General features: G+C 40.6%; 1 protein-coding gene across 2 annotated transcripts; it reads left to right on the forward strand.

Moving 5' to 3' along the window:
* Window positions 1-27,064, forward strand: LOC139638247 (kinase suppressor of Ras 1-like). 2 transcript variants are annotated; one of them, XM_071512315.1, is made up of 20 exons: window positions 1-92; window positions 6,965-7,112; window positions 8,519-8,924; window positions 9,236-9,399; window positions 9,533-9,602; window positions 12,583-12,666; window positions 12,757-12,818; window positions 13,463-13,575; window positions 13,686-13,860; window positions 14,379-14,420; window positions 15,646-15,703; window positions 17,083-17,137; window positions 18,085-18,330; window positions 19,493-19,689; window positions 20,374-20,470; window positions 20,831-20,964; window positions 21,076-21,207; window positions 22,398-22,533; window positions 23,757-23,890; window positions 24,623-27,064. In XM_071512315.1, exons 1-20 carry the CDS (start codon window positions 90-92, stop codon window positions 24,705-24,707), a joined length of 2,541 nt encoding a protein of 846 aa, XP_071368416.1. In that variant the 5' UTR covers window positions 1-89; the 3' UTR covers window positions 24,708-27,064. The 2 variants fall into 2 exon arrangements, with proteins under 2 accessions (XP_071368416.1, XP_071368417.1); XM_071512316.1 differs by lacking the exon at window positions 14,379-14,420.

A 27,064-nucleotide genomic window follows, 5' to 3' on the forward strand; every position in this document is an offset into this window, starting at 1 on the left:
AGCAGTTTGCTGCGCTTGCCGAATATTTCGTAACACTGCCTGGATTATGAGAGCAGGAGCTCCCATGCTGAGCACATCCTGTCGACCGCATGGTAACGTACCAGCTTTTCATATCTATCTGTGTGCTCTTAGAGTATGTAGCCTATGTTATACGGACTTCAGGAAAGGCTTTTTTTTTTTTTAGTCTTCAGCAGGCTGTTTTTATCAGGTGTTTCCTTGTTTCCTGTTTGACAGGAGTGCTGCTGGAGAACTTGTTTCCGCAGCGCTCACAGGTGGAAACCCAACAATATCCGTACCCCTCTGTGGAATAATGCCGCTGTTTGAGGCGATTACGTTCGGTTTCGGCATATGTGCTTGTGTACTGTTTGTTCAGCTGTTTGTGTCCTTGTGTGTCAGCGCTGGCAAGTGACAAGTTTCATGACGGGTTCCCATTGGCCTGTTAGGTGGAGGCATAATTCCAGACCCACGTGCCTCTTTAGTGTGGACTCTACCCTTCCCATTCAGTATGTGTGCTTCATTGTTTACCGAGAAGCCCTTGTGTATGTGTGTGTGTGTGCGCGAGAGTGTGGGTGTGTTTACTTGCGAGTGCGTGTGAAACCAGTAATTTGTATGAGGGGAGGGCGTGGTGTGTTTATGTGTATGTGTGTGTGTGTGTGTGTTGGGGGGTGGGGGTGGGGGGTGGTGCTGTGACTATTTTCTGTGTGCGATGACCTTCATAGGTTTACAGGAAAAGTTTTGGGAATTGCTTTCCCCCCCCATTACTCAACCTTTTTCGGTTCCTCTCTCCTGATTTTCTGCCTGTGTCTCTTTCCTTCTTTCCTTCCTGTCATTCTTGGGCTTACATCACCTCTAAACACAACCAGCCAAGGCATGCCCGGACACTGCCCAGGTATCGGTATGTGTCAGCTTTGAAAGGTTTGAAGTCCGTCTCTCCTGCTGTTTTTTTTTTTCACCTTTATTTATCCAGTCAACTGAGCTCCATGCTCTTCTCCAGCAACACCCTGCTTCCTATATCCAGTTCCACACATAGGGGCTGCCCAGTACAACCACAGTCTTCTACTGGTGGCCACTGGGAGCTGCCCAGTACAGTATTGTTACTCATTCACTTTCCCCACCCACATTTTCCCAATCGATCCAGCTTGTACACAAGCCTTCCAATCACAAGCCCACGTCTCTAATCTTTTTTCTTTCCAATAGCTGAATTGATTTGCTCAATAACAATGAACATCCAGTCTGGTGAATAAAAAGGAACAGAGCAACAAATATCAAAGAAATGAATAATAAGTTAAAATAAAATATATAAATAATATAGGCCTAATATAATAAAAAAAAATATGTATAAAAACAACACAAAATGTTGTGCCTCTTGTTTCAATGGGCAATCCCTTGATTCAGTCATGCTAAAGCAATTTGCTGCAGAGGGCAATTTATTCATCCTAAGTCATCTTGCTGACCTGCAACCCTTACTGACCCCTATTTACCCTCAAAGGTGCTACATGTGGCATTTTAACATCAATAAATCATTACCACATTAATTTTGAGACTAATTTTGAGACTAGCATTTTACAGCATGTGCCACCGCGTTGGATTTGGCGGGAAATCTGCTGGATTGCTTTACGGCACAAAACAGGAAGAGGGCGCTGTTCTTCCAGAGCAAACGGAGCTAAAGCTTTCAGAGTTTCAGAGAAGCAATGGGTTTTATGGGAAATGTGGTCTCACATCAGTGGTATCAATACCACTGATGTGAGATCTTTTCTACAGGAAGATGTCTCTCTCTTATTCCCTCACTAGCTTACTTTTTTGCCTCTTTTTCACACACATGCTCACTCCACACACACAGACATGTACTCACACTCACGCACCTGTTTTATGTGCTCAGCTGGCTCTGTGTGTGTGTGTGTGTGTGTGAGAGAGAGTGTGTGGACAGCTGGGGAACATGCAGCTCATGCTGCTTCTGGGTGGCTTTGAGGAATAGCTAGTTGAGATATTTCAACTAAACCTAAATTAGACTTTTTCTTAGCAAATAGATGAGCTTATGTCAGATTTATCACATACCGAGGGCCGTGAGGTGACATAACACGGGACTCCCTATTTTCACGCCATTTTGCCTTGACTGCGACAAAGGGGGCGTGTTTTTGTAGAATGTGCTGGTACATGCAAAGTGCGCACTTCACAAGCTCACACAACTTGTTCAAATTGATCCCAGTTTCTTGGAACATAAACAACTGCCACTTCTAAAAGTTGAGATTTTATTGAAATACGAGCTGTTTGGTGGATTGGATGAATCGCAAATTGCAAATCCACCAAATCTACTTGACCAGACCCATAGAATAAATACATAAAAAGCAACGCATAGAATAAACCAATTTTTATCGCGATGGTCTCATGTTTCTACAGCCATTATACTATTACTATTGAGGTAAATACTCTACACTTTGGGACTTCAACTGAGGCAGCTCTTCTCAAGCTACAACTCAGGATGTTTTGGAGCAGAGACTAGAGCTAAAGACATGACAGTTTACTGTGTCACAATAACCTAAATTTGGAAGCAAACCTACTATGAGACTATTCACTTTTACTTAGAACATTTCTGAATGGATCCAGCAAACATGACCAATGCAGGTAGCCTGAAATTGCTTTGAGAAACCCTTATTAAACCCCAACTTAACCCCTCATGCCCTTTTTGGGCCCTTGCTGGGCCAAAGAGAGCTTGTATTACAGTTTACATTAAAGTCACCATTAAAGCCACTCAACAGAAAACACAGAGAAAACAGAGTCAACCAATGTCACGTCATTGTGGTACTCTACCTGGGGAGCAGTGATTATGCTAGTGCCATATTCATCGATATGGGTAGGCCTAATAGCCGTGCCATTTTTTGCAAGTAGCCTACTCAAGTGTTGCTAGTGGAACATGCTTAGAATTACACAAATATGTTATAATTATCTGTTTTGGGCATAACCTTATGTTTGTCGCTTTGAAAAATGTAGCCTACCTAGTATCCATTTTAAATTAAATATCATAGTCATTCATTTTGTGATTCAGTTAGTGAATAAACACACCACAAAACATCCAAAGTTTGGCGATTCTTGAGCTTGGATGCTGCCAAGATGAATGTGGTCAAACTGAAAGATATCGGGTATCAGCAAAAAATGTATTTGTCATGTATCTGCCTTCAAAAACCCATATCAGTCAAACCCTAATCTGTATATTTGATGCGGTCATTTCTGTTTTAGGGCTTTCTCTCTTTTTCCCAGATATAATTACATCAGTTTTGGCCACTGGTCAACTCTGGACCCACCCCTCCCTCCCTTTGATCTCTTCATCCCCTGGCCTAAGTGGGCAATAAGTGGCCATTTAGTGATCTGACTCCATCCCTGTTTATCCTTGTACCTCACATGGATATCTGGTATCTGACATTCAAAAAGCACCTCATGTTCCCCTCTCCTCCCCTGAATTACAGTCCCTCTGCCATATCCTCCTCCTTTACTCGCTCTAATATATTTTACGTATCTCTATCTTAAAGGAAATCCCCTCTGCCACTCCCCTTAGCTTGTGTTTCTCTGATTTATTTTCCTAACACTCCTCTCTCTTACTTGATCTTTCACAGGAAAATTATTGCGTCTGTTGTTAGGGCTCTATGGCTCTGAGCTTTGCACTCTTTACTATTGGTTGTTTGTGAAATTGGAGATCTAGAGCAGTGGTTAGTAAAGTGGGATACAGGGGACACCCAGGGGTGTTTATTCCAATTTGAGAATGTGTAAGAATGACTACTGTAATTATAGTTTTCACTCTCATCACTATTATCTCCAAGGTACAGTGTAGACAGTTCTACAATACAATACTTAACAGCTAAAATCTTCCCACATGGGTTCCTTTGAAGAAATCTGATTCAATAGGAGCTGCTGATCTAGGAATTGAGGCTTATTATACTAATAATAAGCTAATAATACATCAACTAAATGCTTAAAATGTAAATGTAAAATGACATATACATCAATACAGCAGTTTTAACAGTGTAGGTGAGAATAGCAACAACATCAACACTAATCTTAAAATATAGTAACAGGAGTCTCTTTTTACCCTGTGACCTCCTCGCTGGTCCCATGCTGAACTGCTAGATGATCTCTTACAGCTTGTTAAAGTTTATGCTTTTGTGTTTTGAGACAAACTAAATTCAAATTCTATTTGAAAAACCATCAAAAACACTGTGGTAAGTGGTAATCCCTGAGATGCTTGCTTTTTTTTAGTTTAGTCTCCATCTTTGGTGCTCAGCACTCATTGCTGTGGTGTTTCTGCACTGCTCTTCCCAGAGATCACCTGTCAATCAAACAGTGTGTCCAGCACTGTGACGTCTTTTTCCTTGGATTTTCTGTTGATGCAGTTTGAGTTTATCTTTTCTTTGTCTGTTCAGCCATGGTGGCTATCACTGCTCATGCTGACTACCCAGTTCTTCTCCTATTTATTCCAGACAAACTGGAAACGTAAAACACGTCACTTCCAGTTTGCCAGAGGACTTTTCCCAGGAAAGAGCTACCAGACACAGGCTGTTTAGAACAGCAAATGTAAAAGCTTTCATGAACTGGATATAGGTTGAATCACTATTGTGTCCTACCACCAGCGATGGAGAGTAGTAAAATGGACATTTAGTTTTAGAAAAATGTTTTGGATTACTACTTTAATGGTCATTCAATTTATTATTTTATTTATTATTATTTATTAACAAATGACGTGTATTGCACAGCTATCAGTATGGGCTATGCCAGTCAAATAATTCAGTAATCAAACTTGCAGGCATGCTGTTCCATTGGATCCATCAGCTGAGTGTTCATCAGAATGAATGAGAAGTTAACTGCAAGAATACAGTTGACTTACAACCTGACTGTGGCATGGCTGTATATTTGGAGATGGGCTGCACTTGATCGAACTACTTTGATGCCAATAAGAGCTAAAGGTTAAAACATGGCATATTTAAAATCAATGCAATTGCAATTGTAATGACTATGGACAAAAACCTTGATTCCAGCCAAATACATCTACTAACCCCCTTGTCCAAGTCATCCCACCCTGTCCATTCACTTACCATGGACACAATACAGGAAGCACCCAGTTGCCCGATGATTAAGCCCCCCCACCCCACCCCCATCCACACACACACACACACACACACACACCCACCCACACACACCAAGGGCTAAGAAAACGTATTCCAGTAGAATAGAGGGGAGAGGACATAGAGTAAACCCCCTTTTCATCATTTGCCAAGGGATTCCAGGAATCGGCCTGGCATCAGATTTGGCATTTCACAGCAGTTGACCTTTCCTCATTGTTTCTCATTCAAATTCTTTCGAATGTCTGTCAGTAGGTTTGTGCCTTCTGTTACAGCTTGCATTTGCTGTAATAAATATGAAATAAAGTGTGAATCAGCATGTTGAGGCTCCATATTCCTGAAATCAAGCTGTCAGCTGATCAAGCTTTCCACAGAATACCGAAAGCTTGATCAAGCTGTCAGTTGATTAAGCTTTCCACAGAACACCTTGCCTCATCCACTGGCCTAAACTTTGTTGAAACTTGTCCTGCTGCCTCAACCACTGCCTATTCATGTGAATTTACGTCAACGCAGTATTGCTCGGCATTCGATGAGGCGTCCATTAAGGAAATGTCTAACAGCTCCTTTGCTACACACTGCTGTGTGTGACACTTTGGACCCAGTGATCCTTGTTTGAAATGTTTGTGTACAGCATTCCTAATGGAACAGGGATGGTAAGCTTCGCACTCAGTAGCATTGAAAATAGTAACTGTCGACATTTATGGGCCAGACAGAACAAAGTGTAAATAACCTAATGTCACTGTTGCATAATGTCCCCCACACCCTGCCAGGACAGGGCTGGCATATGGCTTGTGGCCAGGCTTTAGAGTCCATGACCAAACATCTTAGGAGAACGTCATTAAAACGTTTGTTTGGGTGACAGACTAGTTGACTAGTTTCACCCGCACCTGTGTGGTTGTCTGTCCGTCCGTCCGTCTGTCTGTTAGCAGGATGTCTCAAAAAGTTGGGCACAGATTTGCACAAAACTTGGTATGAAGGTTTGGTTATGGGCCAAGTAAGAACTGATTAACTTTTCATGTCGATTGGCCAAAAGGGGGTGTGGTGGTGGGCGTGGCATATCACCAAATGGTGCATAACTTTCTTGCAGGGTGTTGTCAGGTCTGTGCTCTACTAAGCACATTTTCTAGTATTGCTAAATATATACATTTATATCAGTTTACCCATTTATCTCATTAATCTCTCCCCTTCACTTTTCCTGTCCCTTGTACACCTATTTAACTTCATACCTTGCAAAAACTAAAAACTGAACTAAAAACAAAAACTTGTCCCTGGCTATGTCTCTGCCTCTCTCCATTTCTCTGTGGTATTTTTTGTCTTCAACAGACAAATTCAGGTCAATTTGTGAGTCAGGGTGAGACACATGACTCCTCTATAGTTGTACAAACTACATCACGAACATCATCAAATCGATGTAAAAATTTCCACTCAGTTCCTCTTCATTTCTTTCTATCCCACACAAACAAACACAAGGTGACATATTTGGTACCAATTGCCCCAGAGGAGGGACAACATGTGACAACTTGTTAAAGCTACAATTGCAACAAGTTTTCTCCTTGAGACAGGAAGTGTATTGTTAGCCCCGCCCTCCTCCACCTGGTCAAGTTCCCGTCCCAACACTTGTCACTCATCTTGATGAGCTGTCATGTAGCCCGAGGTAACCAGCATCCATAAAGAAGAAGATGGTGGACGCAGCCAATCTGCAATTTTAAAAAAAACACAATGCTGATGTTCACCATGAATGTTTAGCTTTGCTGCTCTTTCTTTTCTTCCTGCTTTCCTCCATTGTTGTTGGTTAGGGTTTCCCTCCCTCAAACTGTCACTGACGACATCTTCCTCCTCCTTGTCCACCTCTGCAGGCTGTAGCAGGGAAGCTGTCTGTGGATGTGTTGCTGCAGATGTCCAGCTCTGAGCTGCAGGACACCATGAGACGACTGGGATCCAACTCAGAGGAGTGTTCTCGCCTCACCGCCGCCCTCTCCTGTCTGAAGAGCGCTACTGAGACAGGTGAACCTCTGACTGCCCTGCTCATAATGGATTATTCAGAAAAGAAAAAAAAAAACACAAAATTTTCAGCTCTATATTTTGAGTTTATTCATAAACTTACTGGGCTGTGATTACCTTGACTGAGCCACACTGCTGCCGCCTTATTGTGAGCCAATGAGAATCAACATGTTGATTAAGAGTTACATATATAACAGGCACCCTACTTATCCAGGCCTGTGTTCAAGTTCAATGCACAGCATACTAGACATCACTTTTGCGTGTTCCCGAAGAAAATGATGACTCCCTATGACACAAAATAACATTTAATATTTAAAATTGTGACATTTTACATTTATTCCAGAAATATACCATTTCACCGTTACCTTTTTGTGCTTCGATGAACTGCTTATGGGACATGCATCAAAAGTGGGTTGTGGTGCTGCAAAAATGTAAAAATGACCCAGTGATTCACATTTATGAATTACAAAACACTCAATAGGTTGCTCTTGGATTTATTAAGTAACATTACCAAAATCAAATCAGTTTTGTCGTTTCATGATTTGGAAAGAATTAGTCATGCTTTTATGTTATTGCGTTTGGACTTCTGTAATCCCTTGTTCTCTTGCCTAAACTATTCATAGGTCCCACATTACATCAGTACTGGCCTCCGATATTGGCTGCCAGTCGAGTACAAAATTGATTTCAAAATTCCTCGGATCACCTACAGGGCATTGCATTGTCAGGCTCCTATTTATATTCTGAGTTGATGGTGCCCTTCACCTCTCTGTAAATGTTAGACTGGCCAACACTAGTGCTGCTTTTAACACATTATGTAAGAGACACCTTTTCTGGAAGGGATTCACTTAATCTTGCATTCTGTGTTGTGTTGTGTCTTATGCAGTGGGTGCATTCTATCTGTTTTATGTTTGAAATCTGTTTGAAAATATAAAGCATTTTGTGATTGTATGTCTAGAAAGTAAAGTAAATAAAGTTTACATTGCTTATTTGTAGGGATAGGACGATATATCGAAATTCAATATATCGCAATACAAAAAAGTATGTATTGTGGGGAAAAAAAACAAATTTTTCTGTGGCAGAAAAATTAATTGCGATATTGGCTCCATTTTATTCTGCTGTAGTAATCACAATGAGACGGCTTGACCATCACAATTTCACAAGCTCTCCATCCAAATTATATTATTTGCACTTTGTAATGACATTTTTAAATAGTTGTTTACATTCTAGCCATCTAGCCACTCATGCTATCTCTAGAAAGTTTTGTGGCTCAGAATTCTGCACAGTCATACTTTTTTGTCACTAAAAATGTATCGTATAATATTGCATCGTATTGCATCGCATCGTATCGTATCGTATCATAAGCATATCGTCCCATCTACTTATTTGTGAACTTTGCCTTTTCACTGTAGGTGGCGACCCCAGGGAAGACGCAGGGTCCTGGAGCGCTGAGCCCCAGCACAGTGACGTCTCACCCCCCATCAACCCACCTCCCTGCCCAGCGGCCTCCCATGGCAGTCCCTCCACCCCCCGGCTCCCCACCAGCACTCATGGCCGCTCCATCTCTATATCAGTGGTACCCTGTCTGGACGACCACAGACCTTACATATCTCCTGAGGAAATGGCAGACGCCTTCTCCTCAACGCCAACCCCCCCACCCGTCACCCCGCCCTCCAAGAGACGTGCCGCCAAGCTCCTCCACACGCCGCCGCCGCCTTCCCGCAAACTGCTGCAGCTCTTTCCCAACATCACGCTGACGCGAAGCAAGAGCCACGAGTCTCAGCTGGCCAACCGCATCGAGGAGCCCGCTACCAACAAGTGTGTGTTAGGATTAATGCTGCATTCATGTCATATGGTAAAGATGGTAGATAACAGTTTCCGTTAGCTTTCAGATGGTAAATACTACTAGAAAATACTGTTCACCTCAGCTTTCAGATGGTAAATACTATTAGAAAATACTGTTCACCTCAGCTTTCAGATGGTAAATACTATTAGAAAATACTGTTCACCTCGGCTTTCAGATGGTAAATACGACTAGAAAATACTCAAATTATCAATGGAGGTGTAAACTGGACACTAGTTCTACCTTAGGACCTTTAATTCTATATTTGGTTGCTCTCTCTATGCAGGGCCGGTAAGAAGAACAAGTTGCTGACTAATATTCAGATCAATGGCTATGGGAACGGCTTTGAGGACCCGGCCATGCGTTCACCACTGCTGTCTGCCCGGACCCCGGGCCCGGTCCCGGCCACCGCCCCCTACATGCTGCCTGCCACTCCCACCCTCCTGGAGAGTGAGTCCCGATGAGATATAACAGATACTGGCCCAGCTTTGTGGTCCTGTTGCCTTCTTTTAGTGCTTCTGTATCTCTTTTTCCAATTCTCTCTCTCTAGTCATCTTACATATTCTCTCACCTTCTTCACCAGATAATCTGGCCATGCACAGGAGTTCCCCTCAGACAATGAGGAGAGACATCGGCCTGGCTGTAACACACAGGTGGGTTACTATCGCCGTTATCACCAGTGGGCAATCTATCCTCTAGTACAGTTATCTGGCCTATCCTGAAAAATGAAAAGAGACAGCGACTTGGTTTACGGGTCACTCTATTCTGACCGATTGTGAGCAGTGTGAGAGGCTTCAATTGCACCTATAAAGATAAGAATGGCGTGACGTTTCAAACAGGCCACGCCCACAAAGTGCGGTACAAGTGATTTGCCCCGCTGTATCTCTATGGGCAAAACAACAACAACAAGCTAGCAAACTTCCGTTCAAGAGAGGAGTGTTCGCATTTTGTGACTTAAAAAAAAAAACATTTTAATGATCATGCTGTTGTTTGACAACGGAGAAAAGGTAACGTCAAATTATTTACACCATATACATTTCACATAAATTATTGAACGCAGAAAAAACAACCACAGAACATGTCGATTTACTGTTTTGCTCATAGAAATTGAATAGGGTTTCGCACTTGTACCGCACTTTGCAGGCGTGGCCTTATTGTCGTCTATAGTAGTCTGGTGCAGCTATAAAGTTTTGAATAGGCAAGTCATGGATTTTTTTGCTGCTTTGGTATTGCCTTTCATTATGTTACATTGTTTTGATGAGATAACAAAGCTAGCTGGCAAGTGCTATTTAGGTAGCATGAATCAAAAATAAACAGAAACGACCCCAACGATGGATGGAACTATTCTCCAAGCATCGTTTTTGAGGCGTTTATTCCTGTAGTCTTTCATATAAAAGTTGTAGAGAACTGGGAAGCTTTCAATGGCTGTAATCAACTTCTCACCCATTTTGCACTTGCTAGGCGAAACTATTGTTCATGAAGCAAAGTCACATCAGAAGGAAAACAAGGAAGTGCAGAAATCTGATTGGCTGTTGCCAGCCAGTGACTGGGAAAAGTTCAGCTGTGGCCAATTTTTCTTGGCCGACAAGCTTGTTGACCGTCCACACACCATCCGTGTTTCCGTGGTCACTCGGCTATGTAGGAAATGAATGGACTTCTGGTGACCTGTGGATTGTGTTGCTCACAGTCTGAACTCAAGAAAAAGAAGAGTTCCTGGAACCTGGGCCGTTAAAGTGATATGAGCGATTCTTAAAGGAATGGATCGCCCCAAAATGAAAATCATTTACAGTCATTATTTACTGACCCCCATGTCAAAACTCAATTGAAGTTCATAGAATCACCAAACACACAGCAAGTTAGCCCCCGTAGTTCCATCTCAGCCTCCTAACAAACTATTGAAGTCATTTTACAGCTCCAACAAAATCTGAAAATGTCCATCAAATTTCTCCAAACAGCTCGTGCAGCATAATCCATGTGTTTTGCAGCCAAATGATTGCACCACAGAACAGTCCTTCCACTGTTTGCCATGGTAATTTGGCTAGTACAGCATAAAATGGCGACTATGGAATTTTAAGGGTTAATTGCTATGGTGACAACACAAGTCTGTCACTTGCTTGAGAACTGTGCAGATGAGTCTGTTAGCAAACAGAAAAAACTCAACTGAAAGCTAAACATTAGCGACGAGGGTAACGTAGAATTATCAAAGACTGTACTTTTCTCGCTAGCTCTTCTAGTTAACATTAGCTATTAGCTCTGCTCTCACCTCAGCATCTTGTTGTGAGTCAGTTTATACGGAAGCTAGCCCGATGGTAAACATACAAATGGCCCCCGCTCTGACCGTCCTGGAACGTTGATTTGAATGGGAATGACCGTTCTATCCATTCAAGTTCTGTGGATTGCACTGTGGGTCCAAAGGTCCAGTATTTACTTCATTATTTCCTACATTGTTCTCAGTGATGATGCTCTGGTTGACCTACAGCACTCTGGCTGAAGGCTTGCTTGCTACTGTAGAGTGACTGTTGGCATTGTCAGCATTGTCAGTGAGGAAAATATAGGACATAAGGTAAATATTGGACGTTTGGACCCACAGTGCAGTCATTTGGCTACATAACATTTGGACTATGCTGCAAGCTGTTTGGAGAGATTTGATGGACATTTTATGACATTTAATGGACGACCCTATTAACTTAAATAGTTTGTTAGAAGGCAGAGATGGAACTTCGGGGGCTAACTGGCTGTATGTTTGGTGGTCCTACCAACTTCAATGGAGTTTCCATTGACATGGAGGAGAGTAGATAATGACTGAATTTGAACTATTCCTTTAAGCCTCAGCACCTTCTGGTATCTCCACATGCCTACTCTGTGTGAATACTCATCTGGAGTTTAAAATGTTTTTCGGCTTATTCACATTCCACCACTCGTATTGTGGTTTGCCTCGTTCACTCCCAGTATGGGTTTAACTGGGACAAAGGGTTGGAAGCTGAGAGAAGCCTATCCTAACTTGAAACTGAGCCCTCTGGCACAAACCCCAGCAGAATTCCTGCATCGGTCTGGTGAGAATGGCGCCTTGCGAGAATCCAGGAATTTGAATTATGCAGACCGCTCAGTCCGGCCCTGTGTTTATCTTACTGGACAGAGTGTGTTTATTCATTTTTAATCTTGCCTCAACATTTGGCTAAGGGAGGTAGCTGCCCTGTGAAAACTATTTGGGTGGCGATTTGTGGCGAGTTTCAGATAAATGCTTTCAGACAGCCACTTAAAGTTCCCCACCTTAAATACAGCTCAGTCCAAGTTAAGAAAAAGATGACCATGATTTATTATCCTGTCCTTTCTCATGTTACAGTTTAGGTTCTTGCTGATGTAGTGGTACAAAAAGGTGCTAAACTATGACCTCCAGTCAGTGATTATCATAAGGCAAACAATCACTGATAAGGACAAAAATCATTTCAGAAAAGCCTTAATTTATGCCTTTCCACCTTAAAAGACCCTATTTTCATATAACGTACATCACTCTTGATATTCGTTATTGTGATGTGTACTATAAATTTAGGGTCGTAAAGATTAATGTCAGCCTACAAAGGTAGGAACTCTATTCTGCAAATAAAAAGGTAAACCTTGCTCTCTCCTTTGCAGGTTCTCCACCAAGTCTTGGCTTTCCCAGACCTGCCAAGTGTGTCGTAAGAGCATGATGTTTGGTGTCAAGTGCAAACACTGCAAGTAAGCAACATATTGTACTGTAACCGCCCTCTTCTGTTTGGTGTTATTTCTTCAGGTCTCATTCGTGTGTTTATATCCATCCCTCTATAGGTTAAAGTGCCACAACAAGTGTACCAAAGAAGCTCCCTCATGTCGGATATCATTTCTCCCATGTAAGCAATAGTTACCATCATTACTGCAGCAGCTCAAGGCAGTGGTACTGGGACTTTTTTACCTTGAGAGGGTTTTTATGATATTATTAAAGGTTCTAAGAATTCTATTTCAAACATTACAATTAGCGGTTTGACTGCTTCTCCTGAAAATAATTCCAGACTGCAGACAGGACTGCTGACAAGCTGCTTTCTCACCATGCGGTGCACTGCCATAAGTGGTGGACAACGCTTGTTTATGGCAAATACGTTTTCCGTCAGATATCATAAATGGATCAGGGGAGAGAATCTAAATTAATAAATAAATCGGAGGTTGATTGGACAATTTGTAGCTGATACCGAATACATCAAAATTCGCCAGAAATCTCATCACCTGATGAAGTAATGGTTGAGTCATTGGTATTGATCAACTACACTGTCAACCCCCCACAGATATATTCATTTTCAGTATGGGATATAAATCGGCTAAATTGTACCTTTAACAGGAATTTAGAAAATGTTTATTCTAAAGATTGGTTTTTCCTCATCAAATGGTCCAGGATAAACCCTGATGATGTCATGATGAATTACTACAATAACCTACTTCATATTCAGTGCCATGTGACATTAATTATTTTTTTGACTTTAATTTGAATTTTGACTTTAAGTGCCAAGGATCCGCAGGGCAGAATCAGTGCCGTCGGATATCAATAATCAGATCGACCGCACCGCAGAGCTACCATTGCAGTTCGGCACTTTACCAAAGGCGATAACCAAAAAGGTAAGAGTACGCCTTCAAGTGTCCTTCCACTGACAGTTCTGATCTGCTGTAGGTTTTATAGTGTTGCTGTGTTTTACTGTCATTTCAAACCTGTGTGCGTTCTTGACCAGGAGCCCCCCCCCACGTTAAACCAGCTGGACTCCAGCAGTAACCCCTCGTCCGCCACCTCCTCCACGCCCTCCTCCCCGGCCCCGTTCCAGCAGAGCAACCCTCCCAGCATCAGCGCCACACCGCCCCCCAACCCGTCGCCCCAGGGCTCCCGGGACGGCCGCTTCCATTTCCCAGGTCTGCGCCCTGCCGTGGCCGAGTCTCACACACCTTAAGTTACAAGTACTCAGTATTTTTCCCCCAGATTTTTATTCTCGTCAGGGTGGAAAAGCCTCTGAAACAGCATTTATAGACCATCATGGGACTCTAAAACTCTCCATTGAAACCCAGACTGATGAAATTCTTTAGGTGGGCTGGCAAAATCTTAAAACATATCTCTATCCATTTTGGACCTGTATCCTATTTCCCCGTCTTTTTCCATCATACTGATTGATTCAGATCAAAATCTCATCAATTGCTTCACTATAGAACTATGTATGTCTTGCTTGCCTGGGTGCCAGCTCTCTAACACAGTCATAACATCTCACTTGTTTGTTTTCATAGTTGATACGCAGGATTCTGGGTTCGGGGTGTTGAATGTGTAAGCTTACTGGTTTTTGCGGGATGCTCTTGATTTTTCCCTCAAATCCTGCTGTTCACCTAACGCCCATTCTCACTCTCATCACCCTCCAATCATGTCCCATCTGCCCCAATAGCTGCCTGTTATATTCAGCCTAGACAGCACTTTGTCTTTCCTGGTGAGTTAACACTAGTCCACTTTGTGTGCAATTTTCCCCCCACCATACTAAATTCACTCTTTTTGGTGTTTAGTTGATGGCACTGGTATAGTTGTGCTGTTGTTCTTTTTTTTTTCTTTGCCTGAGATTGTCTGAAATTAACCCTTTGGCTCACCTGCCAATGTCTGGTAAACTAAAATAATTTACCTGCCAAGAATAATGTATACCAGACAAAATAATTAATACACATTTTTATAAAAAAAATGGGTCATTTTACCTGTTTTCAGTGCAATCAGGTGCTGTTACTGTGTGTTCATTTACCTTGCTCACTGTGTTGTGGGTGGATGTGGTTGGCCTGAGCAGCAGTAATGTCTGTGTTGCCTTCTTTCTGTTATGGAGGTGTGTTTACTGTGCCACGGTGAAATGTAGCTCACGCATGCCGACTGGTGGCCAAAAAGTGAACTGAGTGAGAGGAAGCGTTACTTTGTTTGGTCCGTGAAATATGAAATATTCGATGGATATTGATTTGACAATATAGGATAGTGAATATTTTGTGACATTAACATTGATTCAGTCTAAACCAGTGGTTCTCAAAGTGGGGTTTGGGGCTCATCAGTGTTAGAAAATCAACATCATCAGATTTAATTGATCACTTTTAGATAGTTTTGACCAGCCGCCCCAGAGCCATATCAGCTCTATGAGTAATTGTCACTGAAAAATCAACACTTAGTAACACTGGAGAATTTGCTGTATACAAGACTTTTAGGCTCATTAGAAAAAGATTGATTGAAAAGATTGATTGAAAAAGATCAGAGTTAATAAGTGTTGATTTTTTAGTGACAATTATTTTGCGTTGACATGTGTTGATCGGAGCGTTGTTTGTGTAGAAACACTCTCAGAATTCAACTAACACTGACGATTTTGCTGATGGTCCTTGAAGGGGTTCCATGGGGGAATAGTTTAATTTGACTATAATTTAATTTACTAGATCCCAATTAGAAGATTTATATGAATTACTATTGTAATCCTATATTTCACTCTCACCACTATTATCCCCCCATGTACAGTGTAGACAGTTCTACTTTTCAATATTAAATCAACAACTAAAATCTTCCCATATGGGTCCCTGAGACTAAATTTGATTTTGAGAACCACTGGTCTGAATTCATTGAGTAACCTGTTAAAAGTGTTTATGTGTCATTTTTGAATGATGAGCAGTATTCTGAAGTTGTTCTTCCCCCAACAGATGTTCCCACTTCTCTGTATTCTGCTGGTCTACATTCTGGTGGCTACCATGACTCTGGGTAAGAGACAACAAAATCAAATTTTTTCAGCATGCAGAGACACTGTAACACGATTCCATATGACATGTAACTGACCTAAACACAGGTGTGGATGGTATGATTGAGGCATGTGCACTTGAGTTGAGTGTAGGGTTTTTTTTGGGGTACGTTTTTTAGTGTAGGTTTCGACTGATAAAGGTTTTTGAAGGCTGATACTGATATTTTTGGATTGAAGCTGTTTATAGAGCTGTTGTAAATTTTACCATTTTCTTGCCCAAAATTTCCTCAAATATCCACGTATGCAGATACATCTAGAATTATATTGTTTTCAGGGTGGAAAAGCCTCAGAAACAGCATTTGGTCTCCATTGAAACCCAGGATAATACTACTGCTACTACTACTATTGTTGCTGCTGATACTGCTACTACAACTAATAATAATAATGATGATAATGATAATAATAATAATACTAATAATAATGATAATCATGATAATAACAATACTAAAACATAAGACACTGACTGGAAAATAAAAGGCGAATATGGGCCTGATATTTTAACAGGCCTGCGGTCTCACCCTGGTTTAGAGTATATTTATCCATGCATGAAACAGTTATGCAAACTTTTTGTTCTTTCAACTGTTTCAACTTTTTTTTCTTTACAGAACTGAAACTGAAAACTTGAGTTATTTAGTAACTGGGTTATATATTAACTGCAGCAAATGATTCACTTATTGACCAGAGTCACAAAGCTTTTCCTTTAAAGGGCATACAGCTCAGCTATATGCCCTTTAAAGGAAAAGGGCATACAGCTGAATTTCAGCTTTGAAGAATGTTATTGCTATACTGTAATTAAACACCCTGAGGATGATTTTGTCCCACCTTTTAGTCTATGATGTCAAATTGATGCACAGCTCCATAGAGATGTGACTTGGAAAATGGAGAAACGTCAACTGAGACAGTGCTCAAGGAAACATTTTCTGGTTTGAAAATGAAACAACAGGAATCTCATTTGAATGTAAATGTTCATACAAACTTGCTTCTCCTTTTCATCATCAATAGAGATGCTCCAGGTACAACATCACAGAGTGGGTTCCTCCATCTGTAGTTTTTTCCATTTATACTGACTGGGCTGGCCAACACCTTGCTTGTGATTTGAGATGCATTGAAATGCAATGCATACAAATATTATTGATTTTTGTTTCTACTGGTGGTGGCCTTATACTGATAACAGGCTGGAGGTCATTTGTATTTAGCACTATGTCACTGGTTATAACCTTTTATAAGTTCTTGCACATTAAACATTTTTAACTTGGTCTTTACACAGTACTGTTAGATGTTAAAGATGCTTGTGAGGCTCATGTGAAAATAACTCTGATTGCAAATTCTTGTTTCTTCTTAGAGTTGTACAGTTGTCCATTGCCGAGACACAGCTTACAGGGCAGCAAAGAGAAGTGGTGAGTACAGGTAGTCAAATTCCCCAGCAAAAAAAATTAGGAAGTGGGAAGCAACATTTGCATGTTTGGTTATGGGAAACTAGTGACATTTTACTGAGGTGCTTGACAGACTGCATGTCTGGGGAAAGTAATTGTAACTGATAATCTTTGTTCGCAGTGTGTCATTTTGAATTTCAGTTCCTCATGCTTGGAAAGCGTAGCATAACAAAATGAAGCGAGGGCAAACCGCAGTCTGGACTGATGCTCATATGCATGAATTAGATACTTTGTCTGTATTGGTAAATTGTCATGTAAAGCCAGTTGCAAGAAACACAGGTGTAATTTTTTATGCAAATTTGAGTTTTTTCAAAATTGAATTGTTTCTATCCTTTAGTGATCTGGGATCTGAGTTCCTATTGCCTGTTCCACACTTTAGATTGAAAACAAGAGGTTCTTATTGGCTGTTTCACAGTCGAGATTAAAAACAAGAGGTTCCTATTGGCTGTTCCACAGTCGATATTAAAAACAAGAGGTTCCTATTGACTGTTCCACAGTCTATATTAAAAACAAGAGGTTCCTATTGGCTGTTCCAAGGTCTAGTTTAAAAAAAATAGACTATTATTATACATAGATAAGTAAAATCTGTATCATCTTTTAAATCACCTTTTAAAACTCACTTTTATACACTTTTAGGTAATGGTCTTTTTATAATTGTTTTTGACTTCTCTTTTTGTGGTTTTCTGTTTCCTACCTTGCTTTCATTGCTTTTGTTGTCGATTTAATCCTTCCTTTTTTCTTCTTTGTAAAGCAATTTGTAACTGGGATTTGCTATAGAAATAAAGATGCTTATATTTCTTGCAGGAACATCAGTCATCAACTGAATATTCAATATCCATATTCTCCCTTTCCTTCCTTCCTTCCTTCCTTTCTTCCTTTCTTTCTTTCTTTCTTTCTCCTGTGGCTCATAGGAAGAGGAGGCTGAGGAAGACTACCCAGCAGAGGATGAAGTTGAGCAGTGCGGTAGAGAGAAGAGCTACTCCAACGGGGAGTGTGACGAGGATGGACTGGAGGACCTGCCCACCTCGGCGTGCCGTCGTGGGGCCGGGGGCCGCTGGAGGGGCCCCATCTCCCGTAAGGCCAGCCAGACCAGCGTGTACCTGCAGGAGTGGGACATCCCATACGAACAGCTGGAGCTGGGCGAGCTCATCGGCAAGGTGAAGATAAAGATATAATCATCTCTGCGGACGGAACACTTAAAACTTGACTCACTTGATATTTAAATTGAATGCCATCCCTCTTCAGTGATGCAGTCACCCTTTGAGCCAATCAGTAACAAGTTATACAAATGTGAAAAAGGTCAAAATTTTAAGTCTGTTATTGAACCATGTAAATTTTGTAGGGGCATTTGTTCCGTCGGCTAGTCTTTTCTTGTTGGCATTTGTAGCTCCTCATACTGTTTGTTTGTATACTGAAAAAAAATATAAATGCAACACTTGTTGTTTTTGCTCCTATTTTTCATGAGTTGAAATAAAAGATCTAAGACTTTTTCTATGCACACAAAAGGCTTATTTCTCTCAAATTTTGTTCACAAATGTGTTTAAATCCGTGTTAGTGAGCACTTCTCCTTTGCCAAGATAATCCATCCACCTGACAGGTGTGGCATATCAAGATGCTGATTGAACAGCATGATTATTGCACAGGTGTGCCTTGGGCTGGTCACAATGAAAGGCCACTCTAAAATGTGCAGTTTTATCTTGAAAAAAGACATTTTTTTAAACAAGCCTTTTGTGTGCATAGAAAAAGTCTTCGATCTTTTATTTCAACTGGTGAAAAATGGGAGCAAAAACAAAAGTGTTGCGTTTATATTTTTGGTCAGTGTATAATGATACAGTATCCTTCTTGGTCAATCAGTATATAAATTAAAAAGCCTTTGAGAAAATTGTTTTTCAAGTTAACGAAAATGGTGGAAAATCCAATATGGCGTACATTGATGGTCTTGGAGGTAAATGTGTAGAGCAAGGATAGCTGAATATGTGAACCGCATTTCATGTCATTCCAGCTGGCAGTGTTGTAGATATGACTGTTTATTAAAATGTTGAATTATGACCTGTAATTGTGGCGCCCCATTAGTGTAATTTAAAAAAAATGCTGGAACGCAGTGGTGAGACCCCAAGACACCTATGTTTAATCAAAATCAGATCAGTGATATCTGAGATATACTATTTATAGTCATCTGCATACTCGTTGCAAATACATTGTACAGACACTTGTTTAATCCGGAGACAGGCGTGTGTAAAAGTCCACATAAAATGCCAAAAGTGCACAAATTTGTCAATGAACAGAGAAAAAAACACAACTGATATTGTGTTTCTCCAGGGTCGCTGGGGAAAGGTGCACAAGGGTCGCTGGCACGGGGAGGTGGCCATCCGGCTACTGGAGATCGACGGCAACAACCAGGACCACCTGAAGGTGTTCAAGAAGGAAGTGATGAACTACAGGCAGACCAGGCACGAGAACGTCATCCTTTTCATGGGCGCCTGCATGGCTCCACCCCACCTAGCAATCATCACCAGGTCAGTCGGTTGGTGAGCAGTTGCCAATAAAGAAATGTCATAAGATAGACGAAGAGGAAACTTTAATGGTCCCTGTGGGGAAATTGGGTTGTTGCACCAGCAAAATAATAATAGCATATGGCAAAGAAGAAATGGAATATACTGTAAATAAGAATTTTCAAAAAGTTTCATGAACATATTAAGAAATATCATGAAATATATGGAATTAAGGTGGTTCTCTTTGGTCTGAACCATAGTGGAAAAGTTGCATTTTTGTATTTGGTTCGTTTAGGTTCACACTGACCAATTACAAGCCAACCAGTTTCCTGTTTCCTGTTATTGGTTCGGATTATGTTCTTAGTCCTAATGAACTGCACCTCAGTTCTTTTGGAAGAGGACTAAGACCCGAATGACATTGTTGTCACTTGGCCAAACGAACATATGGATATGGAATATACTAAAAAAAATAAATATACTCAGTCGGAAATTAGTGAGAAGTTATCGAAACATTGATGTATGCAGTCTATACAAATTAACAAGATATATTAAGATATTTTATGATTTTGGCACTGTATACTTTTATATGTTTTAAGACTGTAGCCTATTACTGCATGCAGTATCTTGTTTTCCTGCATACTTCTGTGCCATTGTTGATTTGTGCATTCAGTTTTAGTAACAATATCTCATCCATTGTTTTCTCCCTAGTTTCTGTAAAGGTCGGACTTTATTCTCTGTTGTAAGAGATTCCAAACACACTCTAGACATCAACAAAACCAGGCAAGTTGCTCAGGAGATTGTAAAGGTAAGCAACCTTTAAGCTGCAACTCATATCACAGTGTGAATGAATGTCACAATGAGAATCATGAAATCATAAATAATTATCATAAAAATATGTTTATATTGATATACTAACTATAACTATATCTTAACTACATCAAACTGATGTTCATTGCTTTGAACTGCATGGTAATATAAAGTAGGATAAAACTGTAATTTTCAAATAATATTCCCCAATGTGTTTCAAATCTCATTTTGTGCGCTTTTTATCATTAATTTAGACAACAGAATTGTGTATTGTGATAACATTGATATCATTATTTCATCACGATATGATTCTATGATTCTACTGAAAGACATTACGAAACGTCAATCTCTGTTACAGGGAATGGGTTATTTGCACGCTAAAGGCATCGTTCATAAGGACCTGAAGTCTAAGAACGTGTTCTACGACGCAAACAAAGTGGTCATTACAGATTTTGGCCTGTTCGGGATGTCTGGGGTGGTACAAGAAGGAAGGTAGGCATGAAATGTCTGACACTCACAGCTTTTAGAAAAATGTATGAAAGAGAGAATGTACCTCCTAAGCAGTAGTTGTCTTCATGAGTATGTGTGTGTGTGTGTCTTCAGAAGAGAGAATGTGTTGCGGATACCTCAGGGCTGGATCTACTACCTGGCTCCGGAGATCGTTCGCAGGATGGGCCCGGAGATTAATGAGGACCAGCTACCTTTCTCCAAAGCTGCTGACGTTTATGCATTTGGGTATGTATCAGAATTTCCCATGTATTGATTATATTTGGGTTGGTCTGCCCAGGTAAATTAACAGCCGCTCTAGTAAATTTTTGCTTTATTTCGAGTGCTCTGATGCACTAAGTTGCCAGTAAAACTGGTGTTTTTCTTTGATGTAGTTTACAAAAACAAAGATTTAAAGTGGTATTCCCTGAGTAGAGAGTATCAAAACATTTATTTAGATAGAAATGTCATCACTGAAAACATATTAGTGAACTACATCGACTGTAATTCATTGCACCTATGACACAGTGCATGGCATTGGTCAGAGAGTCTGCGCTCTTTTGAATCATGCTGGCGCCAACATGAACTGAATAAAGGCAAAGTTTGAAATGTAGTCTCTGCAACATTGGCTAACAAATGGGTTCCCTTCTCAATATACATCAAGTCCATCATGATTAGAATAGATTGAATAGAGTGCATAGTGTGCACACTGAGGAACAGCTGTGGCCTCCATCACACCCGTCCCCGCCCAACCACAGAACCGATTACAGGAACTGTGAGCGCACACACACTCACACATCAAGGACTGTGACACACACACACACACACACACACACACACGCACATTAAGGACTGTGACACACACACACACACACACACACATCAAAGACTGTGACACACACACCTCCACCCTCAGAGACTGCTACCACAGACACAATTTATAAACACGATGATTTAACATCTATTTGTTAATATAACATTCAACCTTTATAAATTTGTAAATGCGTAAATTTAATTTAACTAGTGCCTTTTATTTTTAAGTTGTACTTGCACAAGTCTTTCGTAACATTATGCTGTTATTACTGCTTTTACTACTGCTTTTATTTGTTTTATTTTAACTACACCGAGAGAAGCCAGGTGAAATTTCATTGTACCTGAGTATAATGACAATAAAGATCATTCTATTCTATTCTATTCTATTCTAAAGAACATTTCCCGCACAGCACAACCCTCACCAGGAAACACTATGTATTGAAATTCACCTATGTACTGTCCTATACCTGTATGTATACATCTTTAGTAGACTTCATTTCCATGAGTCTGTTCAATCCATCAGTGTAATGTATGTGATAACCTCATTTGACATGGACTGTAATGGAGTGTAAACAATTCAAGTGTACTATATACTCACCAACAACATTTTCCTATTTAATATCTAGCACAATCTGGTATGAACTGCAGGCCAGGGATTGGCCCATCACCAACCAGCCCACAGAGGCTAAAATCTGGCTGGTGGGCAGCGGTGAGGGCATCAAGAAGGTGCTGGCAGATGTCAACCTGGGCAAGGAGGTAACGGTAAGTTTGTAACCACGGTGCTGTTATGATGATAATACCATCATGGTTAAATTGCTTTATTGTTGGATTATGGATATGGATATACAGCACAGACTAATGTGACCTGTAATTGTCATTAAGTCACATTTTCACAGTAGAGAGGAGTAAGATAGCTAATTAGAGCAGAGAGGTGGATTAGAACTGCCTAGAAACTCCAATGGGTACGGGCCAGAAAGTGAGTTTTGAAAGCCAGAAATCTCAGCACCTGGCCAAGCAATCGTTGAGTCATTGATATTGATCAACAACCCTATCAACCCTCCACAGATATATTATGGTCATTTTGTGCTACGGGGTAGGAAAAATCTTATTTATTGCACCTTTAATACAAGGACACATGAAAAATGACACAAGCTGAAAATCAAATAACAGTGAATTAGCTTTTGCAACTCAAAGTGTGCACACCAACATGAACGTAAGCCTGTTTGTATCCATGTTCTGATGAACAGGCCTATAGTAGGCCCATATAATGAATTATGATTAAATAATAATAAGGGTTAGGTTTAGGCTTTCCTGTTGATGCAACGTTGTAGATAAAGTTGACCTTTCCTATTTCGTTCTGTAATACTGTCTGCACCCACAGCTTCAAGGGAGTAGGTGTTATATGGATTTACCCAGAAATTTACCCAAATAGCTGTAGGCTAGTATGGCAAGTTTGAACTTGGAAGGCTAGCAGGCTAACTAACTAACCTAGATAACTTAGTTTGGCTAGCTAAAAGTATTTCAGCAGATACTCCTCAGAGGCAGAGCTGCTCAACTATCTTACCTAGATAGCTATAAGATAGTCTATCTAGCTTGAACTTGAAAGCTCAGCTAGGCTATCTAGCTAACCTGAATAACTTGCTTTTTTTCAGTTAGTAGCAGAGCGCTAGCCTTCATAATATTAGCTTCCTCCTCTCTTACCTCTTGCCTTTTTCACTGGGCTTCAGTCTAATGTTACCAAGACAGAAAACCGGTTTTGCTTTTGGCCCCGCCCATTGGAATTTAACTCAACCAATGAGATTATTTCTGCCTCAAGGGCAGCTCTGCCTCCGAAATGTTTGTATTTAAAAAAAACAAACAAAACACAAGTTGCTTTCAGTTTCAGGATTTCGTTCACATGAAAGATATGAGCCATTGTATTCTCTCTAGTAGAAATTAAAATGTGCTTTGAAATATTCCAACCCTCCTCCTTCCATCCCATATAGGAAATCCTGTCTGCCTGTTGGTCCTTTGAGGTAGACGAGAGGCCTTCCTTCACCCAGCTTGCCGACATGCTGGAGAAGCTTCCCAAGCTGAACCGCAGGCTCTCGCACCCCGGACACTTCTGGAAGTCAGCCGAGTACGTATCATAGAAAAGGAAAGCGCTTTCCATGATCCAGGGCGAGCCTGATTCAACGCGTACACTCTGATCCCTAGCCTCAGACGTTGTTCAAACCACCATTTGAAAAGGGAGTCTAAATTATGTCTTTTAGTTGATAAACGGTTAAAATATCTGCCAAAATCTAGATGTTTTATGGAGTGAAAGTGGTTCTTTTATCTAAAAAAAAAAAAAAGATGGAGCTGACAGGAACCAATACACTCCTATCAGTAAAGTGGGATATGTTATAAATAGGATTCTGTAAAAAAAATGTAACATGTTGTATGGTAATAGTGTTCTGTCCTGCTGAGAATTAAGTAATATAAATGACCTGTTCCTAATGTGATTGCTAATGTTGTAGAGGAATGCTGCAAGGATTCAGTTAGACTCACATTTTTCCATACCCAAGATGTGAAATTGTAGTTGCTCCCCTCACCTCTCCCTTTCTCTTTTTCCAGACACTTTTTTTTTAAATGACAATTTCCCACAATCTCTCTTCTGTTTCTGGGTGTCACCTCTTCTTTGTCTCTCCTTTTTATCGGTGATTTCCTTCCTCTGGACGCTGACTGGCCCCTCCCTTCGCCTATTCCTGCTGTCCCATGGTCTCCCTTGGATCCCACAACTTCACCTCCTCCTTTGCCTCTGTCTGCTTGTCAACCATTTTCCAACGCCTCTCACTGTCTTCCCGCTCATTCCCCTCTTCTCCATATGAAGGCCATGGGATCATCACTGCCTGAGAGATCACTGCTGTCAGGGCCTGCACTCTCACTGCCCTTACATGTACAAATACAGCAGTTGATAGATTTTGTTTCAAAAGTTGCTACATGTAGTGTTTTAACATGTCATTACCACATTAATATTGAGATATTAGTATAATTACTGTAAACAAACGAGATCATCAAGATTAGCAGCCTCTAGCGGCCTCTACACTGGATTTTATATTGGGGATTTGGCAGGAAATCTGCTGGATTGTGTTTTTACTGTGGAAGTAATCCACAACTTTTAACTTCAACTACGTAGTTTCAGCTTGACACTTACTTAGCTTACATGGTCAGAATGCGTATTGGTTGTTATGGGCTCTTATCCTTATTCTGGTTCTTCAAAACAAACGAAGAGAAGAGAAGGGGAGAGGGGGGACAATTAGCAACATCCTGTTTGAGACAGGAAGCAGCAGGGTTTATGGGAAATGTGACTGAAACAGCCAGTAGCCGATATTTTGTTTCGATATTAAATATTTTAAAATTTTACCAGTATTCAGTGTTTCCCCCAGAATTGTATTCTTGTCAGGGTGGAAAAGCCTCTGAAACAGCATTTAGACCATCATGGGACACTAAAACATTTTCATGCCTATTTCCCATAGACAACCAAACTGCATCATATCCATCATGTCAGAGGTAGACGACACTAACTGGATCATAGCCCATTTTCGTTAAAAGGCCAACATTTGCGCCGTATTATCAGCAAACTGATATAGCCTATCAGTCTAACTCCAGTCAGTCGGGTGACTGGAATGACGTAATTCATAAAAATTACTGTTATAGAAACAACTGCATCGTTCATCATTCACTCCATTTTTAGTTTTGCATGTCAGGGCTTTGCATGTCAGGGCTTTGCCATACCATATCAGGTGCCATTTGCGTTCTAACCACTGGCTCTTTGTCTCTTTCTCTATGTGCTGTCTGTCATTGTAACTCTCTCTCGCTTTTACAACACAGGCTGTAAACTGTAGAATGAAACTGATGTAAGCCAAGGCCAGGCCTCCAAAGCCTTAAAACTGTACTGCAGTAATACTTGAAACGCTTTAAATTGCCCACTAAAATTAGGCATTGTGGAGAAGCTGGTCCCAAGTCACAAGTCAGGGGCAGCTTTGGCTTTGTGTTGCATTATCAGTGTGGAGAGACATGCAAAAGGTTACATAGACCTGTCACACGTCTGCGTATCATAGATATCAGATTAATTATATGACTCCAGCACAGTTAGTTTAACTAGGGTGAAACAGAAACAAATTATGTACTAACCGTCAAACCATTCTGTGGATCCTTCTACTAGTCTTCTACAAGTGTGATTAAATGAAATCCACCGTTAATTTATCTATTTGTTATCTGTCTTACTTTGTAAGTAAAATGAGCTGGAGGGATAATATTGGATAGACAAATACATAGTAACAAGTAACTGCCTTTTATCTGTGCACTCTTTATTTCTTGGCATGCTTCATGTTTTTTGCACAGGATGTGGCTACACTGTGTGTGGTTGTGCATGTTTCCTCAGACAGGAGTGCAATGCATGCTCATTTGATGCATCTGAATGTAATGGGCTTCACAAGCACAGTCGAACCCAGTAAAACGTTGCAGTGACTTAATGTGAGCATCAATAATAATACAATTAATAGAATCTTTTAGATACATATATGTATATACAGTGCAGTAGGTTTTATTTAATGTTCTGGAGGCCTTTTGTGTTTGTACAAAGATTTTATACGACATGCATTTTAAATAGGTACTTCAACCATATTTATGTATAGATCTTTATACACATATTTTTCAGTATGAATACTGTAAAATTGTACAGTGTACATTGTCATGGGTGTATTGGTGTTTTTTTTTTGTTGTTTTTTTTTGGAGGGGGGAGGGCAGGGGTGATGTGTAGAATGCTATTTTTGTACAGAATGTGGCTACACTTTGTAAAGGTTTCTGGTTTGAACAATGGAGTACAATAAAACTGAACTCCAGTGACCCAGTGTGCTCTTTTCACGTTTTACAATAGAATCAGTATTATGTAGCTGGATGATAAAAAATCATTTGTATATAATTCTACTTAAATGTGGTTTGGATTCAGGCAATCAGTGGTTGCACGCATACTTACAAGCAGGGCTGTAGTCAAGACCACTTTAGTCCAGTCCAAGTCAATTCTAAGACCAGATCCAATCGAGGGGGCTGAGACCAAAACTGCGTTCGGAATGGTTCACTTGTTCGCAGTGTTTGTCATATAGTGAACTATATGCGCAATGACTGAACAAAGTTTCAGACACTGCATTAAACATTGCTTCAAAAAAATGCGCTGGATATTCATGCAACACACCTGGGCGTGTCCAGCATCTCATTAACAAGCCAAGCATCATGACAGTGGGTTGAAATGTACTCGGGTACTATCGATTTT

The sequence above is a fragment of the Centroberyx affinis genome, unplaced genomic scaffold (assembly GCF_046629955.1).
Source record: "Centroberyx affinis isolate AG114_WGS23_722 - 3 ecotype Tasmania unplaced genomic scaffold, CSIRO-AGI_Caff_v1 ptg006231l_1, whole genome shotgun sequence".
Lineage (NCBI taxonomy): Eukaryota > Metazoa > Chordata > Actinopteri > Beryciformes > Berycidae > Centroberyx > Centroberyx affinis.

What these genes read in the sequence shown, in the direction of transcription:
- LOC139638247 (XM_071512315.1), top strand. An exon ending in TTGCTCAGGAGATTGTAAAG is followed by an intron (nt 20,471 to 20,830) that starts GTAAGCAACCTT and finishes TCTCTGTTACAG; the next exon opens with GGAATGGGTTATTTGCACGC. An exon ending in GGGGTGGTACAAGAAGGAAG is followed by an intron (nt 20,965 to 21,075) that starts GTAGGCATGAAA and finishes GTGTGTCTTCAG; the next exon opens with AAGAGAGAATGTGTTGCGGA.